At 42.5% G+C, this 24,606-nt stretch overlaps 1 protein-coding gene across 1 annotated transcript; it reads left to right on the top strand.

Moving 5' to 3' along the window:
• Nucleotides 1-5,020: 5,020 nt before the first annotated feature.
• cyp1d1 (cytochrome P450, family 1, subfamily D, polypeptide 1) lies at nt 5,021-9,680 on the top strand (the record flags this gene model as incomplete). Its single annotated transcript, XM_080852834.1, has 6 exons — nt 5,021-5,863; nt 7,131-7,254; nt 7,914-8,003; nt 8,843-8,966; nt 9,198-9,284; nt 9,401-9,680. The coding sequence occupies 6 exons, from the start codon at nt 5,021-5,023 to the stop codon at nt 9,678-9,680; spliced, it is 1,548 nt and encodes a 515-aa protein (XP_080708960.1).
• Nucleotides 9,681-24,606: the final 14,926 nt, after the last annotated feature.

Here is a 24,606-nt window from a genome sequence, read left to right as displayed (position 1 = left end):
AATTTTTCATGCAGGTTTAGAGGCAGTAAAACTTTAATAATTGGGAGGATGTGTTCGTTGATTAAAAGCCCCCCGTTGCTAAGCTGTCTCCCATGAACAATGCAATCGCATAGTTATGTCTGCCTCTTTCCTATTTTGGATTTAGCCAATCGGCAAAAGCCTCGGTGAATTACCCTTGGACAACATAACCTTACTGATTAACCCTCGTTAAAATAATGAATTGCACTGTGCTCTGCTTTTCATGAGCGCTTTGATTCAGGGAACGAGAGAGAACTTTGTTGTTCATTTCCACTCTGCTGTTGAGGCCCATAGGCTGCTGGTAGGCTGTTTTAACCAGCACAAGCTTGGCAATGTTGATAAGAGGTGGTAGTATAAACAACGATCATTATTATTACCATAATCAAAACAGCTTTTCTTCTTTTCTTTTCTTTTTAAAATGTGAAAATCCATAATAAAGGTCCATTTCAAAGGCACCAATGCTTCAAAAGACTTAAGTCTTAAAATCTTAAAAACAGTCTTAAAAACGCCACATTACGCTGTAATATCAACTTTATTTTGGCAACCAAACATACATCTCCAAATCAACCAATTTAAGTAAATTGTTCTTGTTGTTCTTGATATCTGTCATTGTCACTGCCATTGTCACACAACATAGATACTGCTATGGAGCAAGAGGAGACACCTGTATGAGAAAGGGGTTTTGATCCACAGCTCGTAAAGGCTCACAATTCTCTTACAGAAGGGGGAACTCTTTCAACTCCAGGCTTAGTTGGCCACGTCCCCTGTATGTGTGCCCTTCGTGAAGTGCATGCCACTTGCGTGCCAGGAGGACGGCGGGCAGGGCTGCGATGGCGGCAGGCTTCTGCCTGGCGTCTCCAGTCCGTCTAGTCGGGCCGCCCCGGCTTTTGGGTCTCTGAGACTGGGCTGACCTAGTGGTGGTGCCGCTAATGAAGCGAGGGGGAGGAGGCCATTTGTGTCGCCGATCCTTGGGCCCAGTGGGGTCAAAGGGCGCGTTGGGTCCTGAGAGCAGGAGGTGTGCCATGATTGAATCTGAATGAGCAGGACAAGTCCACCACAGTCTGAGAGAATGATGTGCCTGTGTGTGTGTGTGTGTGTGTGCGCCTGTGTGTGTGTGTGTGTGTGTGTGTGTGTGTGTGTGTGTGTGTGTGTGTGTGTGTGTGTGTGTGTGTGTGTGTGTGTGTGTGTGTGTGTGTGTGAGTTAAAGAGGGAGAGAGAGCGAGAGAGAGAGAGAGAAGAAGCAGATTAATTCCCAGAATAGAATGTTTCAATGATTAATGGCTGCTTTACAATGTCAACAGGTGGGTGTTCACTACATACACTGTTGTATGCATCAGGTAAGGGCTTCAACCCGAAACATTATGTACAATATCAACATAAATAAAAAATGATTGACACATGGACACCACTCAACGGGTGACATCTCATGTTCCTCAGATGCTTTCATGAAAGCAAAAGTTGACTTAAGCATCAATCTTGATCCAAATAAAAATCAGTCTTAGTTTTTTTCTTTTTCAGTCAACAGTTGCGCATAGTTCTATATAGTGTATAAGAGACAAAAATATAAGTTCAGGTAAGCTGTGTTAGCACTTGTGTCTACAGAGGCTCATATGAGAATACATTTAGTGAAGGACAAGGTTGAGACAAATTAGTTTTGCTTAATGAGGTGAAAATCTTAAAGACCCCCTCTGGTTCACAAAGTTTTAACCTTGTTCACACGTCCATGTGCTATTTTTAATGGTATTTTTTCTCATGGTTGTGTAAATTCCTCCTTTGAACTGCAGTGTATCAATGACTCAAAAAACTAAAAAAACACGAAATCAGACCGCCAGGGTTTCATGTCACAAAGCTAAAGAACATATCCCGTCAATTTGCCTTTCAGGAGGAAGGGTTAACGTCAGTATACATATACATACAGTATAGTATGATATTACTTATGATGAACTAAATGGCTTTCTTCAGAGACTATCTATGGTGTTCAAAACGATTCGTCCTAACTTCTGGATGTTTATCATTTAAATCTAGCTAAATCTGAGCTGGCGAACAGGACCAAAGTTTATCTAACATTAGCAACACTATTTTAGATGTTTGATAATGTTGTCAAGCTGAAAGGTAGATAGATAATGGCGGGGGCTAATTGGCTTATTCATAGATCCACAGATAGTAAATGAGGCAAAGATGTAGAGTTACATCCAAGCCATTTTAAGGCCATGAAGGGATTTTATTCATCAAAAAATGTAATATATAATTTTGAGGAAGCGGAAGAGTTTATTTTAGGGGTTTAATCAATGCCAGGAGAGGGACTTTAAAACGTAAAAGAACTGTAGAAGAAATGTAAAAGAACCTGGTGTGTATTTCTGGTGGTCCTACTTGGCTGGTGTAAAGGTATCAAACAAGCAACAGACAAGTGACAACAATGTGGCAAAACCCCTTAAAGGGACAGTCCTAGATTCTGGCAAAAGGTTGTTGATATTTGAGCTCAAAGCATATCAAATTATACCCCTCCCTCTACACTCTTGAAGCCAAGGGTTTGATTAGATAGGACAGAATGGCTCGGTCAGGGCCAATTTGTTTGTTTTTCCTTTAACAGAGTGAGGACATGAACACCAGAGGTTTTTGAGCGCACATCTGCAGAAAATTTGACTGAATTTGCAAAAATGATAATGGATTATAATCAAGGACGGCACCTTTAATTAATTAATTAAACAATTACTTGAATCAATCTTAAAGTAATGGTATGTTCCTGTATGTTTTCATCTCATCAGTGTGTATTCCTCTTGTTTTACACACTCTCTGTCATACGTGGCTTTGCTTCACTTTCAGCTTTATCTTTTAACCCTAGAGTACATGACAAAAAACGTCCACTTTTGCAAGACATGGGTCAAAATCCCCCAATTGACTTATCATGGGAGAAGCACAATATTACCAGATGTTTGTTTGCAAAATTGGTGCTTAACAGATCCTCTTCGTATTTATATGTCTTAACCAATGCAATGGTCCTATAGCATCACCTTTTAATGACATATAACATGACTCCCTCAGAGTAGTCAACAGTAAATTGGGAGCTTAGTGTGCATCTACACAGAAGTCCATAGAAAACATTTAAATGAAATGATGAAATGCGACAGCGCCACCTATAGGGCATTCACTTGGAATACCACACATGTTTCTAAAGATGAAATTTAGTTTGAAATTGTAATTTAGTCAAACCTAAATCCATAATATTTTATGAATGCACTGGTGTGTGTGTGTGAGAGAGAGAGAGAAGACAGAGAGGGGGGAGGGGTGATAGAGGGAATAATTGCTTCCCTTCACACGGCAAAGGGCTACTTTTCCATCAATTTTCTTTTCCAAGAACTCAGTGCTTTGTCTTTCTGTGGTCTTCACCACATCCACCCCGCACCTTCTCATGGCCCCGTGATCAAATGTTGTAGGTTGTGGTTCTCAGTGCTACAACACTGGATCCGAGGGTTGAACAGTTTCTTTGAGCTCATTTAGGAACAGCCGTCATGCATGAGACTAATCTGGGAGGTAGTTTGGATACTGGCCACTGATTGAGTTGAGGCATTGAGACTGGCCACATCCAGTAGACTGTAGAACAAAGCCATTGGCGTTTCTTACATTTGTGTGGCTTGAATGTGTATGTCCCAACTGACTGGTTAAGAGTGTCAACCCTCATTTCCTTTGCTGCTTGCTGCACTGCTTCAGTCTCCTCTTATAATTTAGGCAAGAAAAAATATGCCTATGGGTCATTTTGACCCATATCATGCATTCTAGGGTTAATGGAATTAAGACTGATTCAATACATTCTCTAAATACCTACATAGGTTATGTGCCAAATGAAAACATTACAAACACAGTCTAGATCTATACTCTCAGGCACCTTCTCACTTCTGCATCAATAGCATGTGTCCAATTAAGACTACATATCATGTACACGATTTGTTTATGGATGTTGTCAGGTGAGAGTGGTTTACAGTAATATTGATGGCCTAAATACTTGGTAAAGTGCTCCATCGTGTGGCTATTTCGCACGATTTAATAAAAGACTTGGAATACCAAAATACTACTGCATAAATCGGACTACTTTCCTTCCATGTTAAAATCATGACTGGATAAGCAAAATATAGATACATTTGTATGATCAACACGTTTAATTATTTTTTTTCATGCTACGGTAAAATAATGCAATATTCTTTATTCCGTATCAGGGAGAACTGACCTTCGTGAGGTGAATGAGACCATGTGGGAAAATAATCTTAGCAACACGCCACAGTACAGTAGCAACATGTCACAGTGCAGTTGCAAACAATCAACTCACCACGTAGCACATTGCAGGTTGTGTACAGCATAGACGCTAAATGTGACAAGAAGGTCTGTCGGCTCATTTGACGATGTCAATCTTTGAGGTGTGCCAGAGAGGGGGGGGGGGGGGGGGGGGAGTTGAGTGCTCCTAGCGGGATAAGTACTTGCTCATAGGAAATGTTGGGTTTTGTAAGACAGATTCCTGCACGCTCACGTTAGTGGTCGTGATGCCCTGCGGCACAACGGCAGGTTTGCAGGGGGTCACAGCACGCTCTTTCGGCAAGTCTTCCAGCAAGTAAAGATTCTGGCTGGCGGTTGGGTGTGAGTATCAGCACTTTAAATTCACTCTTAACTTTTTTGGTTTCCTCAAACTTATTATTAGTTATATTTACAAAACGTTACAGTTGGTTCGGTAGAAGAAGTTTTTTTTAAAGATGACAATTTAGTTTCATTATTTTCTTCTTTTGCATATCGAAATGTTTCCGTTTTCGTATTTATTATTATTATAAAGTATTTCTTGTTTGCTTGCTTTCCTGTCTTCTCGTGATCAGTGCTGTTAGTTTTTTTCTTCTATGCATTGCCATCACAAACTGCTTCTATACAAGTGTACCTTACTCAAAATGATATAGTCTACATTGAATGTCAAATGTATGTCTCTGACCTTAATGGGTTTTTTTAAACTCCAGGACAAGTTAGGATGCTGCTTATGGACAGCTCCTTTGTAAGTAGCCTAGGTGTCACCATAGCCCTCTGCACCCTCACCCTCCTCCTGCTGGCCCTGCGAGGCTGTCAGAGGGCTGGATGCATCCAGTCTGGGGCTACCCTACCCCCGGGACCCAGACCCTGGCCCCTGGTGGGGAACCTGTTCCAGATGGGGGAGCAGATCCACCTCTCCCTGACCGGCTTGCGTGCGCAGTACGGGGACGTGTTCCGCCTGCGGATGGGCTCCCTGGTGGTGGTGGTCCTCAGTGGCTACTCCACCATCCGTCAGGCCCTGGTGCGGCAAGGAGACGCTTTCGCCGGACGTCCGGACCTCTTCACCTTCTCCGCCGTGGCCAACGGCACCAGCATGACCTTCAGCGAGAAGTACGGAGAGGCCTGGATCCTCCACAAGAAGATCTGCAAGAACGCCCTGCGCAATTTCTCCCAGGCCGAGGCCCGGGACTCCAGCGCCAGCTGCCTGCTGGAGGAGCGGATCTGTGCGGAGGCTGCTGGGCTGGTGGAGGCGCTGCTGCAGGAGAGCCAGGTTAAGGGAGGTGGCAGCCTGGACCCCGCCGTGCCTCTGGTCACCTCGGTGGCTAACGTGGTGTGTGCCCTGTGCTTTGGGAAGAGGTATGCCTACAACGACAAGGAGTTTCTCACCATCGTCCACATCAACAACGAGGTGCTGCGCATCTTCGCTGCGGGCAACCTGGCGGATTTCTTCCCCATCTTCCGCTACCTGCCCAGCCCCTCTCTGAGGAAGATGGTGCAGCACATTCACAGGATGAACAGCTTCATGGAGGAGAACATCGAAGAACACCTGAGAACCTTTGACAAGGTAATGACAGAGAACCATGCGCTCCTTTTTTGGAACTTAGTGGGAGAACAGAAAAGGCCAGACCTGCTCTTTGAACGCTTGGATGCTTTTGAAATAGTTACTGCAGCAAAGATTTGTATTTCATTCAGAACCTGAGCTTAAGAGCATAAAGTCTAATGAGATGAGATCTGTGGTAATTAAGGCGAGATGAAATATGACCAGATAATAAGGGGTAACACGGCGTCCATGGTAAATGAAGCAGCAGCAAAATGAAGAATTAGTCTCACTGCCTCAGGCAAAGACAGTCATGCAGTGTACACACAGCATGTAGTCAAGAGGACATTAATGTGAGTTATTAGATATGCTTTAGGCCTCCGGCATCATTTTGTGTAGAGTATCAAATGAACTACAGATGAACTCATTCTCCATCATTTTCCCCAAAAATAAAAGCTTGCCTTAGAATTTCACTTGCACCCGCACCCATTTCGCAGAGAGTGTTGAAGAAAAGTTGGGGTGTGAAACATTTACAAAAACAAATATGAAACCTATGCTCTGCTTTATGTTATTACTAACCTTTGTAATATCTCTGGCACTACACAGACTGTAATTGTTGCATATTTTACAGCACCACATCATATGGGTTGGTGGCACCACAAATACAAAGCAATGTTATAATATCAGAACTCCAGGCTATCGGGAATATTAGAATTTGCCAGTGATCAGAGACACGCCGTCACCAGAAAGGCACTGGGAGAGCGTGGGCAGAACGGTTCATTGTTCCTGATCACAGCACTCTGAGGAGTTTGTATGCACAATTAAATATGGAATAATCAATCTGGCGGAAGGCACGCGCTCACATATCCTCCAGAAATATGTCCAGGATTTGTGCAATGCCACCGTTATGCATGGATATCAATCAACCACTGTGAATGCTGCTAACAGAGTTTAGTGCATTATTCAGTTTTATTGTAAGGAAATTTTGAGATATTTTGAGAACAGAACAGAAATCACAGGTAACTTTGCAGCACTTTCACATTTGTCCGCACTTTAGATTCAATGATAGCATGCGCTTTCATTTTCATATAGATTCTTTTTACACTAAACGACATCTCTTTTTGCCCCCAGTGTTTTTGTGTTTGAGTGTGTGTGTGTGTGTGTGTGTGTGTGTGTGTGCGCGTGTGTGCGTGTGTGTGTGTGTGTGGCTTGCCTTGAACACTAATTGGACCTAGAGAGACACTGGACTTGCTGTGTTGTGGCTGCAGAGACAGCTTGTCTTTGTCCTTTGCAGAACTGCATTCGTGACATCACGGACGCCCTGATTGCCTTCTGTGAGGACAGACAAGAAGACAGGGAGGGACAGGTGCTCACCGACTCCCAGATAGTGCACACCGTCATCGACATCTTTGGGGCTGGTAAGAACGTGTGACGAGACATGAGACATAAGACAAAAGACAAATAGTCACATTTCCAGACCTCTATTTTTCATTTCAGTGTTTGTTTCTGGGAGCTCAAGTTTTTAGATTTACTAAATTGGATGAAGACATTCCCAAGGATCTGTTTTCATAACTGTTTTCCAGTAATTTCAGCATATTATATTTGAATAACACGTCTGTTTTCTTATGAACACACATTATGAAAGAACTTGCTTAGACTGTAAGACAAACATGTGGAACTTGTAGAGCTCCAATCCAACACGATTATTCTTATTAAACTCTTTTAAATGTCATATTTTAATATCATATACTGTACATCTCAGGTTTATTATTTGTTTTTAGTTTGGAGAGTCATTTTTACTGAATGCTCCTTTCCTAAACTATATATTTATATATTTTATATTGTTGTTGAACAATGAGTAATGGTGCTGAAGGAGGTGAATAGTGTGTTTAAATGTTGATTTGCGAACTCAGATTCATCCAATTATGTGCCTCGATATGAACATGAAAGGTTTAGTGCTTTTACCTGACTCAGATAATGAGCTCCATGTATTTTCTCTGGTCCTCATTGTTTTTCAGGAACCTTTTAACTGCAGACTCGTGTTTAGTGCTGACAGCTGTGTATTTCCTCTCTTTAGGGTTCGACACCATCATAGCCGGCTTGCAGTGGAGCCTCCTGTATCTTGTCAAATTCCCTGACATCCAGGATGCAATATATCAAGAGATTGGTAATGCAGCTCCAAACCCTCTCTGAAAACAATGCATGATCGGCAGCCTTCCCACTGATTATGACTCTGAGAAGTATTCCATGACAGAAATGTTATGGTATATATGTCAGAGAATGCAAGATTTTTTAAATATTAGAAACACTGTAATACCAAATATTTATCTTCCTTTAAAAAATGTCAGTAAACCTTACTATACTCAAGGTGTGTATGTCACCAAATCCCAAATTACATTTTTTAATGGCTAATTAACTAGTTACACAATACAAGTATAACGTCTTTAAATGAAAATCTGCCATGGCTAAAAAAAAAAATATCTGTTGTCATGGTGGCACAGGAAGGTAGTTCCAGTGCGTGAGGAGGAGCGGTGACTTTTGAGCGAGAGTGGCTTTAGGAGGGGAATTAGGAGGCGACTGCCACCCATGGCGAGGCCCTTGTTTCATGGAGATGAGCTAACTGTGCTGCTTCACACAATGAGCTCATCTTTCATCACCAGCGCCGGTCCCCCCTCCCAACCCTTCTCTCCCCCCTCCAAAATTTGGCCCGGACGGGTCGCACACAATCGGTCACACTAATTTGCTGATGCCAGACTTTTTCTGTGGGCAGGCAGAGGGCCAATGAAGTCTCTTTGCACTTTATAGTATACGCTGCTCTCTGTTAAAACTTTACAGCAGTGAAATACTTATTCTAGAAGACCAATCATCTTATAAGCATTCATCTGAAAAATTGACTATTGATGACATTATTCCAATTGCTTCTGATTGGGTTGTTGTCTGCGTTAGAGCAGCCTTGTGTTGTGTGTTTGAATGTGAGTGATTGAGAGGTTGTGTGTATATCTGCAGATGGTCAAGTTGGGTCCAACAGATTGCCCAGGTTTGAGGATAAGCCCAAAATGACCTACACCGAGGCATTCATTTTTGAGGTCTTCCGCCATGCATCCTATGTACCCTTTACTATACCCCATTGGTAAGGCTCCTAATCATGTACCTATGTACCCTTAACTATACCCCATTGGTAAGGCTCCTAATCATGTACCTATGTACCCTTTACTTTACCCCATTGGTAAGGCTCCTAATCATGTACCTATGTACCCTTTACTTTACCCCATTGGTAAGGCTCCTAATCATTGAATATTGCTCCAGTGTCGATGCTGTTTTTTTTCATTGTATGTTTTTTTTCCTCTTTCCCTGAATTCAGCACCACTGAAAATATAATTCTTAACGGATACTTCATCCCCAAAGACACCTGTGTGTTTATCAATCAGTATCAAGTCAATCATGACAGGTAAATCATGGAAATAGGCCTGTGTTTGGATGACTCTCCATAAATCTGTATTAGTTTGTATGTCAGAGAATGAAAGATGTAAGTATCATGAGTTATTTTGACGGTCATGTTTACAGTGAAATCTGGGGTGATCCAGACACCTTCCGTCCAGAGCGGTTCCTCAATCAGAACAGGCAGCTGAACAAGGACCTCACGGAGAAGGTGATGATCTTTGGGATGGGAAAGCGCCGTTGCCTGGGCGATGGATTTGCCCGCTTGGAGATGTTTGTGTTCTTGACGACGCTGCTCCAGCGGCTGCATATAGAGAGTGTTCCTGGCCAGACGCTGGACCTCAACGCAGATTTTGGCCTGACCATGAAGCCCAAACCTTACCAGATTAGGGTGACTACCCGCTAGATTTGGAGCTAGACGGAGGCATAACTGAACTGTTGGGTTTGTCATAGACTCTCTGCTTACTCCACGTGTCAAAGGATCACCGGGTTGGCTTGGATACTTCTGTTAGACTTCTTCTGTAGGTTACCACATATCGGAGGCTGTTTTTCATTGCTATCACTTTCTCTCTGTAGTTGCATCTAGTTGTGCTTTATGTTCCCTGGTTTATGAATGTTACTGTCCCATTGCTATAGGGAGAGACTATTACACGCAGTGAATAGTTTGTCATTTATTTTGTTTGAAATAACAGGGCTGAAACAGAATGCTTAGTGAAAAGGCTTGGTTAAATTATCTGATCATTTTCTAAATTAGTTATTTAAATATTTTGAGGCTGAGGCATATTTTTAACTTTGGTTGTATGAGCTAACCTTACTGTTCTTTGCATTGATGCATATATGGGTTTCATCATAGTATTTTGTGGCATTTGACTGAATGTTTATTGTAACAACACAGAAATAATAAAGTTATCACAATCACTTCAACAAGTAGTGCCGTTTCCTCACAAATGTTTCATTTTAATACTTTTTGATGCACAAAAAACTTCACAGGTATGTTTTAATCCACTTAATTCAAAATATACAATCATTTTAAACGGTGCTTTAGGTTCCGAGAGACAGCTGGCAGTAGAGCTCAGGTTAATGAGCAGATAATAGCTGGTCCCTCCTCAACCATGACCGCCCAGTTGCACAGCCATTGTGTGTAAAGCAGGGAGATGGGTTGCTCTGTTTTAGTGTGTTCTGGTTGAACGTGCTCATAGTCCGGAGAGTAAGGTGATTATATGGAGATCAAACTGCCTTGGTCTGGTCTACTCATACTATATACATGGTGAACATGAACTACATTTTTGTTTTGGAACAATCAGTTACTTTGCATGCAGAACATGTCTTAGGTTGTTCAAAACAGCAGCACATAAACGTCAACAAGAATAAACAGGTTTTAGGTTCACAGAGACCTAGATAGATTCAGAATACATGCCAGCATCGCCTCAAACTTGACACCTTACACGTGCCCTTTTGATAAAGTGCATACGAGTGCTGAACACGCAAAAGGCATTTCGTCTAAATGGATAATTTCTGAACCAAAGACCGAAGAAAATCATGGGGAACTAAAGCATTAGGGATGAGGGATTTAGTCATGTTTATATAACTGAGCGTTTGGCCCTTGAAGTATTTCCTGTTTTTATTGTGTCTGTTTATCCTGGCAGTTACCAGAGAATATGGAAAAACAAAACATAGTTTTGTGACTTTTATATCTTTTAAAGCACTGAAATTAAACTCTATTTACATTGGGCTCACTGAGAAGCAACATTTAGAACATATAGAACTCAAAAACAGACCTGATGATGGTTCCTATCAGTCATTGTAAATTCACAGAAAAAACACACAGCTTGTTTCTTGTTCAGTATAGTTTATATCAACTACACATACTGCATAGTGGTGCGTTATACGACAGCAGCAGAAAGTGAGAGAATGAGCTAGAATGAAAGATATTTCCCGTCCCAAGAAAAGTGTGTTTTCTTGAATGATTACATTCCTGGCAACCATAGACTAAAATATTTGTTTTATGTATTATACTGAGTAAAAACATAAGGAACTATAGTTTGTGGATGTGGCGGCGTGGATTGGATTGAAAATGGGTAAATAGCTTATATATTTATATCATTATGAATGAGCCTACATAATCTCATTGGCCATTCACACAGGCATGTATTGTTTGCTGAATTTTGATTCTATGATGATTTCGACCCTATCCCACTTCAGGGGGAAACGCACACCTAGGGACACAAATCTTATAATCTGTATCAGACATGTGTGGCTACAACCAAACCAAGTTTCATGTAGATTGGTGTGGTGAAATTGTATGATATCGCTAACCACAAATTGGTGAAAAGAAAAAGAAGAAGAAGAAGAAGAAGTAGAAGAAAATGACCTGGTGCTGCGCAGTGGCAGTCATAATAACTGCCACCCATTCAGCACCCATCTTTGTCTCCTCAGTGTCTCTGTCTCACAAAAGCCTCTAATTTTAGTGGACTCCCTGTTGTCCACAAAACCAACAAGGCCTGGCCCTTTCGTGTCTGTTTCGTGACCCCTGTCTGTTTACTGCAATGGGATATGCCTGCGTGACTGCCTTGGGCATCCTGTGGCGTCCAGCGCAGTGCTCCCCTCCCTTCCCCTCCCCGAATCCCTGCTGCGTGTCTGGGCCTTTACCTGCCAAGCGGGGCCCTTAGCGCACGCTTAGTGCGCTCAGTGAGTTTCCCACAATAGCAGCACCAACTGGCCAAGTGACTTCATAATTTCCCCCACCGCTCCAGGGCCCCCCATAACCCCCCTGACACACACACATTCTCCCTGTGCCGTCCCTGGGTCCCATTGCTGCCCAGCACGCAATGCACCGGCCCCGACCGACACGGGGGGCTCTGGACAGCACCCACCCTCTCAGCTTAACACGCACAGGCAGGACTTACAGGAAGGTCACACACGGACTCTCTCGTTACGCTGTGTGAACAGATCACAACAACTTTAAAGTTCATTGTGTGGCTAAAACAAAAGCTTCCCATCCAATCCAATACCCAGGTTGCTGCCCATCTTGAGAGCGATGTCAAGTGAGAGTCTGTTGATCCCAACAAAGGATACAACACTGGGCCATGTGCTTGAATTAGGGTGCTTGTCACTGCTAGGAACCACTCAGGAAAGAAAACAGGGTCTTAGTTCACATCAACATAATTAAAAACCTCAAACTCTGGAAATCACATCAGTTCTTCACTGGAAAACATCTGCAGTTCACAATGCCAACAGTGTGATGCATCAGCTAAGTAGTACACAACAACAACAACAAGTGAAAAGCTACCCGTGGTTGAGTTTAAATTCACCTTCGTCCACCTACCTGACTATGACTTGTTTGCATTACTACTTTCTTTGAACCTGGTTAGTGTTCAGTTTAATCATGTTATGTCATATTGCTTTGCCAACACCAATTTAACACCATACCAACAAAATATCCTTAAAGATAATGGAGGTCTATCTTACTGAAAATATGTAAGAAGACTATGCTTGTGTATGAAGACGTGTGTGTGTGTCTGTTTGTGGGTATTCATGTATGTGTGTCCGTTTGTGGGTATGCATGTGTGTGTGTCTGTTTGTGGGTATACATGTGTGTGTGTGTGTGTGTGTGTGTATGTCTGTTTGTGGGTATGCATAGTGTGTGTGTGTGTCTGTTTGTGGGCATGCATGTGTGTGTGTGTCTCTTTGTGGATATGTGTGTGTGTCTGTTTGTGGGTATGCATGTGTGTTTGTGTGTGTCTGTTTGTGGGTATGCATGTGTGTGTGTGTCTGTTTGTAGGTTTGCATGTGTGTTTGTGTGTGTCTGTTTGTGGGTATGCATGTGTTGTTTCTTTAGCGGGATTGTTACACATCTTCTTCCTCTACAGGCTGTCCAGATCGGAGTTTAACGATCATCTACACAGAAGACAAGAGAAGTGAAGTCAGCAACAACACAGTGGAGTTATATTTAAATACCCATGCACCACAGGAATGATCCATAAGTACTATACAGTAATATGGTATACAGCTAAATTGTTGCGTTTATTTTATGACAAAGGCTACAGACTTGTATCTTCAAGAAGGGTATGTGTGTGTGTGTGTGTGTGTGTGTGTGTGTGTGTGTGTGTGTGTGTGTGTGTGTGTGTGTGTGTGTGTGTGTGTGTGTGTGTGTGTGTGTGTGTGTGCGCGTACGTATATCTACCTAATCTTGTCTGCAAAAAACGTACCTCTTTCAACTGTGCGATTTCTTTACTGTCCATGTTCCTCTGTGCATTGTTGGTGATGGCTTTCACCCGGGTAGCATAACTATGAAACAAAGAGGGAGAACAAAAACATCAGTTTCCCTTGTGATCAATCATGTAGCAATTTGCCCATGTATTAGAACAAATGAAACCATTAAAGCAACAATAGCTCAAATGTATTTCATTCCAGAAACCACTTTCAGACAGAACATTTATTTTCTGAGGTCCACACTCAGTGGTGTCTTACATAAGCGAAGTGAGTGTTTCTTCCACGTTGCAGTCGGAGGGGGAGATGTTTACAAACATGAGTGTTTTGGCATTTCCCCCCAGTGAGTCCTGCATGGCCTGTGTCAGCTTGTTGTTGCGGTAGGGGACATGATGCTGCTCAGAGGACAGGGCCGAGATGACGTCTCCCAGGGCGCTCAGAGACTTGTTGATGGAGTTGGCCTCCTGTAGAGAGAAAGAGAGAGAGAGAGGGAGAGAGAGAGAGAGGGAGAGAGAGAGAGAGAGAGAGAGAGAGAGAGTAGGAAGGAAAGTCAGGCTAAGCCAGCGTTTCTAAAAGTGTGGGGCCCACTGGTGGGGCGCAGAGACGTGACAAGTGGGGCGCGAATGGACGTGATGAACGGGAGATTTTTTTAACCCCTGATCTAAGGCAATGCAATTCTTAATAGACAATTGATTTTGATTGACGTCAGTGTATTAATTGCAGCGGGACAATTTAAAAAAAAAAACTTCTCGCTACGTGTTTTACACGTCCAGTGTGTTAACAGTCAATTCATCAGTCAGCCAAACTTGATTTCACGAGCCAGGTAGCGAGCGCCTTGCTCCTTTATTGATTGAAAATGTTTGAGTGAAACAATAATACACAAGAAACGGAAAATACTTAGAAGGTATCTTAACTATTACGTATATGAACTGGGCCGTTAATACTGAAATAGCTTCAACCTCCTTGAAGGATATGCTATAATATGCACACATAGACGGATTAAGATGCACATACCTTTAGCTGGCTGTCTTTCGCTCCCGTCTTAGCCGCCCGTTCGCTCCCCGCCAGGTCCACCAGGCTGAGCTTCCCGTAGCAGACGCTGCCATTAGTCAGATTCCTGCTCTCCATCATAATGCCAATGATCAGGTGTGAGCGTGAGCTCTCCACGTTCATCTCTACAGAGCGAAAGAGCACAAACCCCAGAGCTCTAGATGCTAACAAGCACCTTGAAACAACTTTTAATGTTTTGGTGAAATATAAATACAATTTTATTGAATCGAATTAACAACCCCAAGGTCATGTGTTCGATTCCCAGGGGAAACCTATAGTGATGGAAATGTCTATCAATACAATACAGCAACATAAATTGCTTTGGATAGCAGCGTTATGCTAGCTAAATGACTAAATGTGAATGTAATGTCTTTATGGTCAATTCATATTTGGGCAGTGAGCGGTTGATCCAATGTGGCTTCCAGAAATGGATTCCAAACAGACATGTTACTGAATTGCCACCTGATTTATGATACGCCGGATTCTTGCCACAGCAGTACTTACACTCATTAAAAAGTAATACCATTTCCCTTGTAGGATTAAACCACTAACATGAGAATTAGTGAAGTACACAAGCATCTCCTGTTACACCATGGTAAGCCCTTGCCCAGCTTGGCCTTAAAAAAAGAAAAAGGCAACACTGGTACATAACGATGTACCTACCATACATTACTAATGACTGTGACTAAAGCAATTAATCCAAACCATTTAGCAAAGCCCCTTTTGAAGCTTCATTAAGGACATACTGGTGGCGGCGATATGGCGGTTTGCGCAGCCTTGCTCGAACAGTGCAAAGAGCTCGCTGGCGCTGGCAGCCTCCTTTGTCTCTGCTCCCTGGGCAAAGACAAGCCCTTTTTTGTCCTTCTTCATTTCAATTCGTTTGGCGAATGCCTCGGCGGGACTCACAAAGAGGTCTTGTAGGCGGTCATTATACAGCTCCATCATGTAGGCAGAAACCTGAGGAGAACTCCCGCACGGAAGAGGAGAGTGGGAGAGGTGAGAAGGAGGGGGAGGGTGGTGGGGGGGGGGGAAGGGTGGGTGAGAAGAGAGGAGGAGTGGGGAAAAGAGTAGACAAGAGAAGGGAAAGAAAGAGAAATTAGAAGATCAAAAGAGAGGAGTGAAAAACAAAAGGAAAATAGAGAGGAAAGGAGAAGGGGAGCAACTAACTGTGCAGGATCATTTTGATTTCATATTATCTTTCATAAACTGGACCAGCAAATGGAAACGAGAAGGTAGCACACGGAGAGTCAAGGCCGAGTCCTTACCTTGATGTCAAACTTAGCCTCATTTTCATGAATGATGTCAAAAATCGTGTTAAATGTTCTGGGGATGATGCCTGGGTTCTTCAGATTTTTACCTCCCACCATTGTAAAGGTTTTCCCCGAACCAGTCTGGCCATAGGCAAAGATGCACACATTGAAGCCATCAATGGCTGACTGAATCAGTCTGGGGTAAAGAAAAAATAAGTACATTAAAATTAAAATCAACATGGTCTTACCTTTAATGCATTTAATCTAGTTAATCATTTGGTGTGTTTGTAATCTCAAAACTTGCTAAAGGTTTTATATAGTGCTCTGTTATTCTGTGTTATGTGCTACCTATTTGTGTCTTGAAACACCTCTTCCTGAGAACATTTAGTGTCAAAGATCCGGTCAAACTGGAACTCTCGTTGTCCACGAGCCGTTTCCACGGTGATGGAATATTCATCCAGCCTAGACACGATGGTGGAATCCCCTCTTGCTGTTTCGGTTCGGCTCATGGGCCTGATCCGACAGAAAACTCGGATTTTACCTGGGAAACCGAAATGCAGACACTGTTTCAGAAAAAACACATCAAATATCTGAATGTACAATATGCAAACAAACAACTTAATTTGTGATGCAGTGATGTAGCTGTTTTTTAAGTCATGTGTAAAGTGGATATATGTTGGAAACTAGTTTTCGTGTTAAAAATCTTTATTCATTAATTGAGAGAGTAAATATAGGCCCAATCTCAATTCTTCCCCTTGCCCCTTATCTTCCCCCTTACCCTTGAAGTTGCGCGTTCATGTGAGAGCTAGTGGTGTCTCAATACCCAATTTGATCAAGATTAAGGGATAAGATTGAGGGCTATATGGCCCTTGGAGTTAAGATGATCCGAGACCTTACTTGCTCCTCCAAGGGCTATCCCAGAGCACACAGCGAAACCAGCTCGGGAATTTTCAAAAAAACATGGCTGCTTGAAGTGAGGAATATTTTACATGAATAAAGCTATCTACACAACTTTTTATATGTTTATAATGACTCGGTTTGATCTGAAATGTGCTACACGAACGATGCAGAGTATTGTAGGTCTTAACTGAAGCTTTCAAACAGTAGTTTTAGGTTACACCTAGCGCGTATGCCACCACTTTATTGGATTATATGGTAGCTTGCTAGGACTAGCCTGACTCCATGCATGTGTACAGATAACTTTATTATCCACGAATTACGTTTGATATCTGTGAATGACAGCACTTGCTTTGGAGACATCGATCCATGCTTTACATGTACCGTCCACAAAACAATTACGACAGTCTAGTTTTGTGCTCTATACAGTCGTACATATATTTGCAACCATAATTGAAACTTTTTTTAAATCGCTAGTTTCATAGCTCATACAGTCACCCATGTCTACAGATAACTTATCCGCGAATTCCGTTTGATATCTGTGAATGACAGCACTTGTTTGAAGACATCGACCTGTGCTTTACATGTACCATCCTGTATTATCCAGGGACGCCAAGTGACGTACCCGAAACCAAAGGCGTCTCATTTCATAGGGGAAAGTTTTCAGCCCTTGGCCCTTACACTTGCAAGTGCTAGGGTTAAGACAAAGACAAAGAAAAAGGGGCAAGGGGAAGAATCGAGATTCGGCCATAGTGTCCTTATGGACATTTCACATACAGTGGTGCACTTCAAAGTCCAAAAGATCAGCTGTCAGATAGCTATATCGACATATATATATATATATATATATATATATATATATATAAATATATGATTTTTTTGGCCCCAGATGAGAATTCATTGATCTAATGGACTACACAGCATGAGTACAGGAAACTTCTCAGAACTGGGGCCTTTGTAGAAGTGAGTAAAAGCTGTTGTAATAAGGGCCTGCAATCTGTTAAAGATCTGTTTTGTTTCATGGTCTTTGAGTTTTTGGAATTTGCCCTGCCATGACCAGAGAGCAAGTCACCGCAGGTCTGGGACTTTTCCGGCAAGCGGTTCCTGTGCGGACTGGAGCCTGGACCTTAAAGGGGAAGGTCTATGATATCTCCCAAGAATGGAGGTGATGGTCTGCGCTGAGAACTTTTTCCACAGTTACCTTTCATGTTCTCCACTATGTTGTAATACTTCTTTCTCATGGTCCTCTCTGTCGTGTAGTTCTCTACAGCCTTATTATGTTCATCTCTCAGCTGTTTCATCTGAGAAAAAAGAGGCACAATTAGATTTTTTTTTTCAAGGCTGAAGATGAGCCATGGAGTATCTTGGTGTGTGTTCATGGAGTGTTGTCAGTCACCTCAGACTGTAGGAACAGAAGCTGTTGTGTGTGTGTGAGAGAGTGTGTGGGTGTGTGTTCAGGGAGTGTTGTCGGTCACCTCAGATTGTAGGAGTAGAAGCTGTTGTCTGTTTGTGTGTGTGTGTGTGTGTGTATGTGTGTGAGAGAGAGCGTGTGTGTGTTTGTGTGTTGATGGAGTGTTGTCAGTCACCTCAGATTGCAAGAGCAGTAGCTGTTGTCCCACACTCTTTTCTGCGTCCGACGGGAGGAAATCGCTCTTCTTGAAAGTCTCCAGATCCTGATGATGAAATGTGACCATGAGGGGGAAAAAACTGCATGATCACATGAGTGTGTGTGTGTGTGAGAGAGAGAGTGTGTGTATTTGTTTGTGTGAGATAGTGTGTGTGCGTGTGTGTGTGTGTGTGTGTGTGTGTGTGTGTGTGTGAGAGAGTGTGTGTGTATGTGTGTGTGTGTGTGTGTGTGTGAGAGAGAGAGAGTGTGTGTATTTGTCTGTGTGAGAATGTGTGTGTGTGTGTGTATGTGTGTGTGTGTGTGTGTGTGTGTGTGTGAGAGAGAGAGAGTGTGTGTGTGTGTGAGAGAGTGTGTGTTTGTCAGTGTGACTGAAAGAGAGAGTGTGTGTGTGTGTGAGTGTGTGAGAGAGAGTGTGTGTAAGTGTGTGTGTGAGAGAAAGAGTGTGTGTAAGTGTGTGTGTGTGTGTGTGTGTGTGTGTGTGTGTGTGTGTGTGTGTGTGTGTGTGTGTGTGCGTGAGAGAGAGTGTGTGTGTCTGTGTGTGAGAGAGTGTGTGTAAGTGTGTGTGAGTGTGTGTGTGTGTGTGAGAGAGAGAGAGAGAGAGTGTGTATGTCTGTGTGTGAGAGAGTTTGTGTGTGTGTTAGAGAGAGAGAGTGTGTGTGTGGCCTTACAACAGGGTCCATCTCCTTTTCACCATTTGCAGGCTCGTGCCCATATTCGGGAACTGAAACGTTTCAAACAATGTCTGAATGAATGGATAAATTATAAGAACCATAATCATATTGCTCGAAATCTTACCAATAACTTTTCCAACAGCAGTAGAACATACAACATATTAAATTGTAAAGGTAATAAAGTCTTCTATTTGTTCGTCTTATGTTGTTACCAGAGAGGGATGCCGTGGAGCCTGTCATGATCAAATCCCAGGCCAACTCCGTCAGCTCAAACTTCTGCAGCCTCTGTCTGATCGTCAGCTTCCCCTCACAGGCCTCAGAGGGATCCTGGCCAGGACTAGAATGAGAGTTCAGATGCATGTAATAAACTATCCTTAATTATAATGTAACAAGCAATGGCAAAGACTATAACCTTATATTTACATTAATTCATCTAGCAGACGCTCTTATATAAAATGACTAACAGTGAGCCTCTTGAACTTACAGCAATAGCTTCCATAGAACTACAGCTATAACCTTGATGCATATAAGCAGCTACCCCCAATCATAACGTAACAATCAAAAATGGCCAAGACCAAACATTTTCAACCTACATTTACATTTACAAGCTTGCATATGCTTTTATCTAAAGTGACTTGACAGTAAGCATCTTTAGGTTCCAGATATAGCTTCAAACCTACAGGAGCAATAACCTCGATAATACATCTACCCCTCCAAAGAATGACAAAAACAATTGTCTGTGCTAACAAAAAGGATGGCTTAATGCTCTACAGAGTATTTATGGTGATTTTACGGTTGTGAGTCTGTCGTCTGCTCTGGTTTATGAGGCGCAGCCGGTGCTGCCGTGTCAGCTTGGTCCAGGCTCTCTTTGACTTTAGTCAGTTCTTCCCGGTTCTCCTCTGCCATCTGGTCCACCAGGTCTTTTGCCTCTGCCACCTCACCATAGATATAATGTGCCTGTGCACACATAGAAAGTTGTGAGGAATACTACTCAATGGGCTCTGGGCTCAAGTATTTCATGAATCTTAAATGATAATAATAATATGATTATAATTTTTTATGTACACGCACGGAATCTAGAGCAGCATATATACGGGCATCGTAATCTCACTTTCTGCACAACAGCTTTGAGGAGAGCAGTCTTTGTCACGGTGTATGGGGAATCCTCATCTCCCTCCAGATACTGGGAAATCTCCCGCTCTCTCTTGAACAGACTCTCCTTCAGGTTCTCTAAACGGGCTTGGGCTCCCTCTAGTGGTGGCTGCTCATCATTGAATGAAAAAAAAATCAAGTTGAGGTTTGCCAATTCTGTACATTTCAAACTGTGTTCAGTCATACCACCATACTCATAGTCAAAGCTATCACACCCTTGCATAGTTATTTGAGTTGAACAACCATAAAAAACAACATGGAACTGTAAGTGCTGAATATTTATTGATGTGTCTGTATGTTGCCTTCTGGTGCACTACCAGCTTGCACTACATTTACATTATCAGGGGAAGACAGAGACCCCCTCTTCTGACTGCTAGGTCACCTGCAATCAGGAGAGAGTCAAGCCAAGTGAAGCCACCTAACAGGTGCTTGGGAGATGACAACCCTGTCCACCCACACAGGTGAAACGGTAGGTCATGACAACCTGGTCTGAATGCGTGCTGTCATGCATCATGCATGCCAACACGGCCAGGTGTCTGCCCTTGGGTACGGCACGCTGCCCAGCAGACCCTGCTCACCTGCTCAGCGCTGGCCTCAGCCACCTCCTCCTGAGGCTCCTCCTCAGGCTCCTGGGGCGTCAGCATCTCCTGCACCTTCCCCACCTCCAGCCGAGCCATCTGCAGCTCCTGCAGGGCTGGGGGACAAACCTCAGTGTTTCAGGTGCACCCTGATATATTATGCGCAAACACAGGGTTAAACATCAAGGATAAAGGCAACATATCTATCTCTTCGATCCTTCTTGCATTCATCATTAATGTCTGGAAACACAACCCTCTCTCCGTTTTTGAAACACACACAAACACATATACATATAAGAGGTATACAATACATGCACACATTCACACACAGGTGGATGCGCACATGCATGCACACACCCACATGTACGTAGACACACTTACACACACACGTACACACACTTACACACACACACACAATGGCATATGAGGACATAATCTGACCACAAAAATACTGTTTCCACTTACTTGATGCCTGATGGCTGTGGAGGAGGTCTAACCTGCCGGAGAATAGTTCCATCATCTTACTCTAAAACACAGGAGTGTTAAGAATGCTGTTATGAATTACATCATTTTCATTTCTAAATAAAGTTACTGACAACTGTCCCTTAATTATGGTGATTTATTAAAAAATAATGGACGTCATCTTGATGAAATTCATCATAATATGATGAAATTCCATGTATTATAAGTATTATATGCATTCCATGAAATCATCCCACCCTATTGCATCAGCTGTGGCAAACTTGATCATGTGAAATGGAATATACCATGGGAAGTTAGATTTGAGAACAAACAGAAACACAGAGAGAGCCAGTCAGACCTTCTCTCTCTGCCACGAGGCCGTCTCCTCTGTGCTCCTCTCCTGCATGGATCTCTGCTCCTGATGCAAGTGCTCATTCTGGCTCTGCAGTTTCTGTGGGTGAATGGGGAATGACACATTGGATATGGCAACCAGAGACCCAACAAGGCAGTATGTGGCCAGTAGATTCACTTTAGATTGGTAGTCCAACACAGTTTATGTGGATTTGATATATAGGTCTAAAGACAACACCGTTAGAGTACCTAAGTGCCATAGTGTGCTCTGGTGTGCTCATGAACTCCGGCGCACACAGTTTCATGATTTTGACTAAACATGTAGGATGTTACATTAGACATTTCCTGCTTGTTTTGTGTTGACAACAGATGACACGCACAGGTATTGCTGTGTTAAAATAAAGCATAATCCACACCAGGACCAAATGGTGGGAGTCAACACAATGTAATCATATATTCAGTGCATTGTGGAGAGCTTAGCACAACAACTCACACAGACTCTTTCCTCCCAGCAAGCATTTTTCCTTTCCACCTTCTCTTGATACATTTCCAGCATTCTCTTCAGTGCGCTAAGCTTGGTCTGGTAATGACTCCTTACTTTAATAACTGTCCGTTCCTATGGACCCAAGCAAGAGGAACACAGACTGCATTTCTACACGAGGACTCATAACTACGAGAAAGACATTTTGCCACTGTTTATTCACCATTCATAATTTTATATGAGCTGTTACTTTTATACACACACCATAAACACACACACGCACCACACATACACAAAAAGACCAATCCATTACATGTGGCACCTGTGTGTGTATACATGTACTGTAATGTGCTCAGTATCCACCTGATTCTCACGTGAGGCGATGAGAAAATTCTCCTCCAACTCCTGAACCATCTCAAGATGTTTGTTTCTCATTGCGGTCATGTCATCTGCAATCTGACAGAAAAGATTAAAATGCTCTGTTTCCGGATTGCAAAAATGAAGGTACTACACTCACTACACAGGTGGAAGAGTTGTCTAGAAAATAAGTGCATTAGTATTTATATATTTACACAATACTGTATGTTATAGCTCATATTGAAAAGCATGTAGCGAACACTACAGAATATATGTTTAATCATTCAGTGATGTGCTTACAGGGCACACCGACGATAACAACCTGGAGGACACTTTTATCTCTAGGCAACGGGGAGAGTGACTGACATGTGACTCACTCAGAAGAAAAACAAAACCTCAAGCCTTCCCCCAACAACAAAGATACGCTCTGTCCCTCTATTAGCCAAGACACTGCTTGAGTCACATGTGAAATAAACAGAAGGTCAACCCACACCATGGTAACACTTTTTTTGGATAGTCTGTCTACAGCACATTACAGTACATGTATACATACAAAAAAACCTTACAGATGGTTTGTTGAATTTCAACTCCAGTCTTTCTAATTGATCACTGAACATCACCTTAACCAACACCAACCCCTAACCAAACATATATATATCCTCTGCTGTTTTGTGTGTTTTGATCAGGGTGGCCGAGCGTACTTGTGTGATGCACAGTTTGGCTGAGTCGTAGGGGATGAAAATCTTGACGTCCATTGCCCCTTCACTCTCTCGCTCTCGCAGGTGCCGCCCACAGGATGGACCAGGCCCTGAGAACCCAGAGAATAAGTGTTGAGTTTCAGATAGACAAACATCTGTAATACCAACAAACTGTCTATCAGTTCAATCAGTAAGTCAATAAACGGACAAACAACGTCTACAACAGCTATTCTTACATGCAAAACCTATAATACCCACAAACTGTATAAGAGTGAATTCAAATGACAGAACTCCTATCAGTAAATCAACAAATCAAACATTATAAGGAGACACATAGGCTACAATATACAGCTATTCTTTCATGCTAAACTCTGGAAGCATGTTCATTTTCAGTGATCTGAAATGATGTGAGAAGCATAACATCCCAAATGACCTCTATAAAACATCACGTTGATATCTACCTTGGTCCCGGTGGCCTGAGGCCTCACACTGACGCTTTGCAGAGATCCAGCTCTTGAACATGCCCCACTTCCTCCTGCCTTTGATGAGCCACGATGCCTCTTGGTCTGTTTAAAAGATCATCCTTGATGAAACTGAATTGTTCTTCATACAGTGAATACTAATATGTTTTAAAAGGCTGTCTGACTAGATCATGTTCTCGTTATGTGCGAGGTTATGTTCCAGACAAATCCACATTCTCAGAACTGTCAAGTTTCCTTCTTTTGAGTTCTTACTGACACCATAAGATTTCAACCAGTTAATCCGATGATTAAAATCAGCATATTTGACTTGCACTGTTAGTACTGCTTTGTTATTTAAGAGTTTAGAGACAAAAGTCATTCAGGAGAAGGGTCACTTATCTAGGCAAGGCCATTACTCAGCGTTCAGTTTATGAGTTTCAGTGATGTGTGAATCCTATTAATAACCCGGCAAGACATTTTGCAAGTGAGATAACTGAATTCCATTTGAATTAGTCTGTAGACTACAAAACTGATTAATAAGGGGGGTCGAGTTGGAAAAGGATTATTTTACACTGCCAACAAAAACAAATGATGTCACTGTGTCTTAAGAATTTGAAAAAAAAATACCAAGGTGTCAGAGTGCATTTGTGTGTTATCACACTCTGAGCTAGTAAACAGCTCTGCTGGTACTGACATGATAGTGAAGAAATGTAACCAGAGATTTACTTCTGTAAAACTGCACAGAAAACATAAAAAGATTGAGAAATATTCATCAGGGGACAAACATGTATGTTTGGAGGCCCCCTGGTGGCAGTGCATTCAAAGGGCGGGACTGTGAAACAGAGGGCCGAGTCACACACAGAGCCAGGTCAAGATGCAGTCTCCTCTTACACATTTCAAGTGTAATGTTTCCTTGGGTGAAATGATGATTAACCCGGATAATATAAATGTATTTATATTTGGCCTTTAAATCCAGTCCAGTATGCATACACCAGTATGCACACAGAAGCAAAATGTTAAGTCCTTTTAAAGCAACACTGCAACAATTTGCCACTTTTTGAAGTATGTTTTTATGAGCAGCTCTCATC

The sequence above is a fragment of the Sprattus sprattus genome (assembly GCF_963457725.1).
Source record: "Sprattus sprattus genome assembly, chromosome: 15".
NCBI lineage: Eukaryota > Metazoa > Chordata > Actinopteri > Clupeiformes > Clupeidae > Sprattus > Sprattus sprattus.
This window is presented reverse-complemented; position numbering and strand designations above follow the sequence as displayed.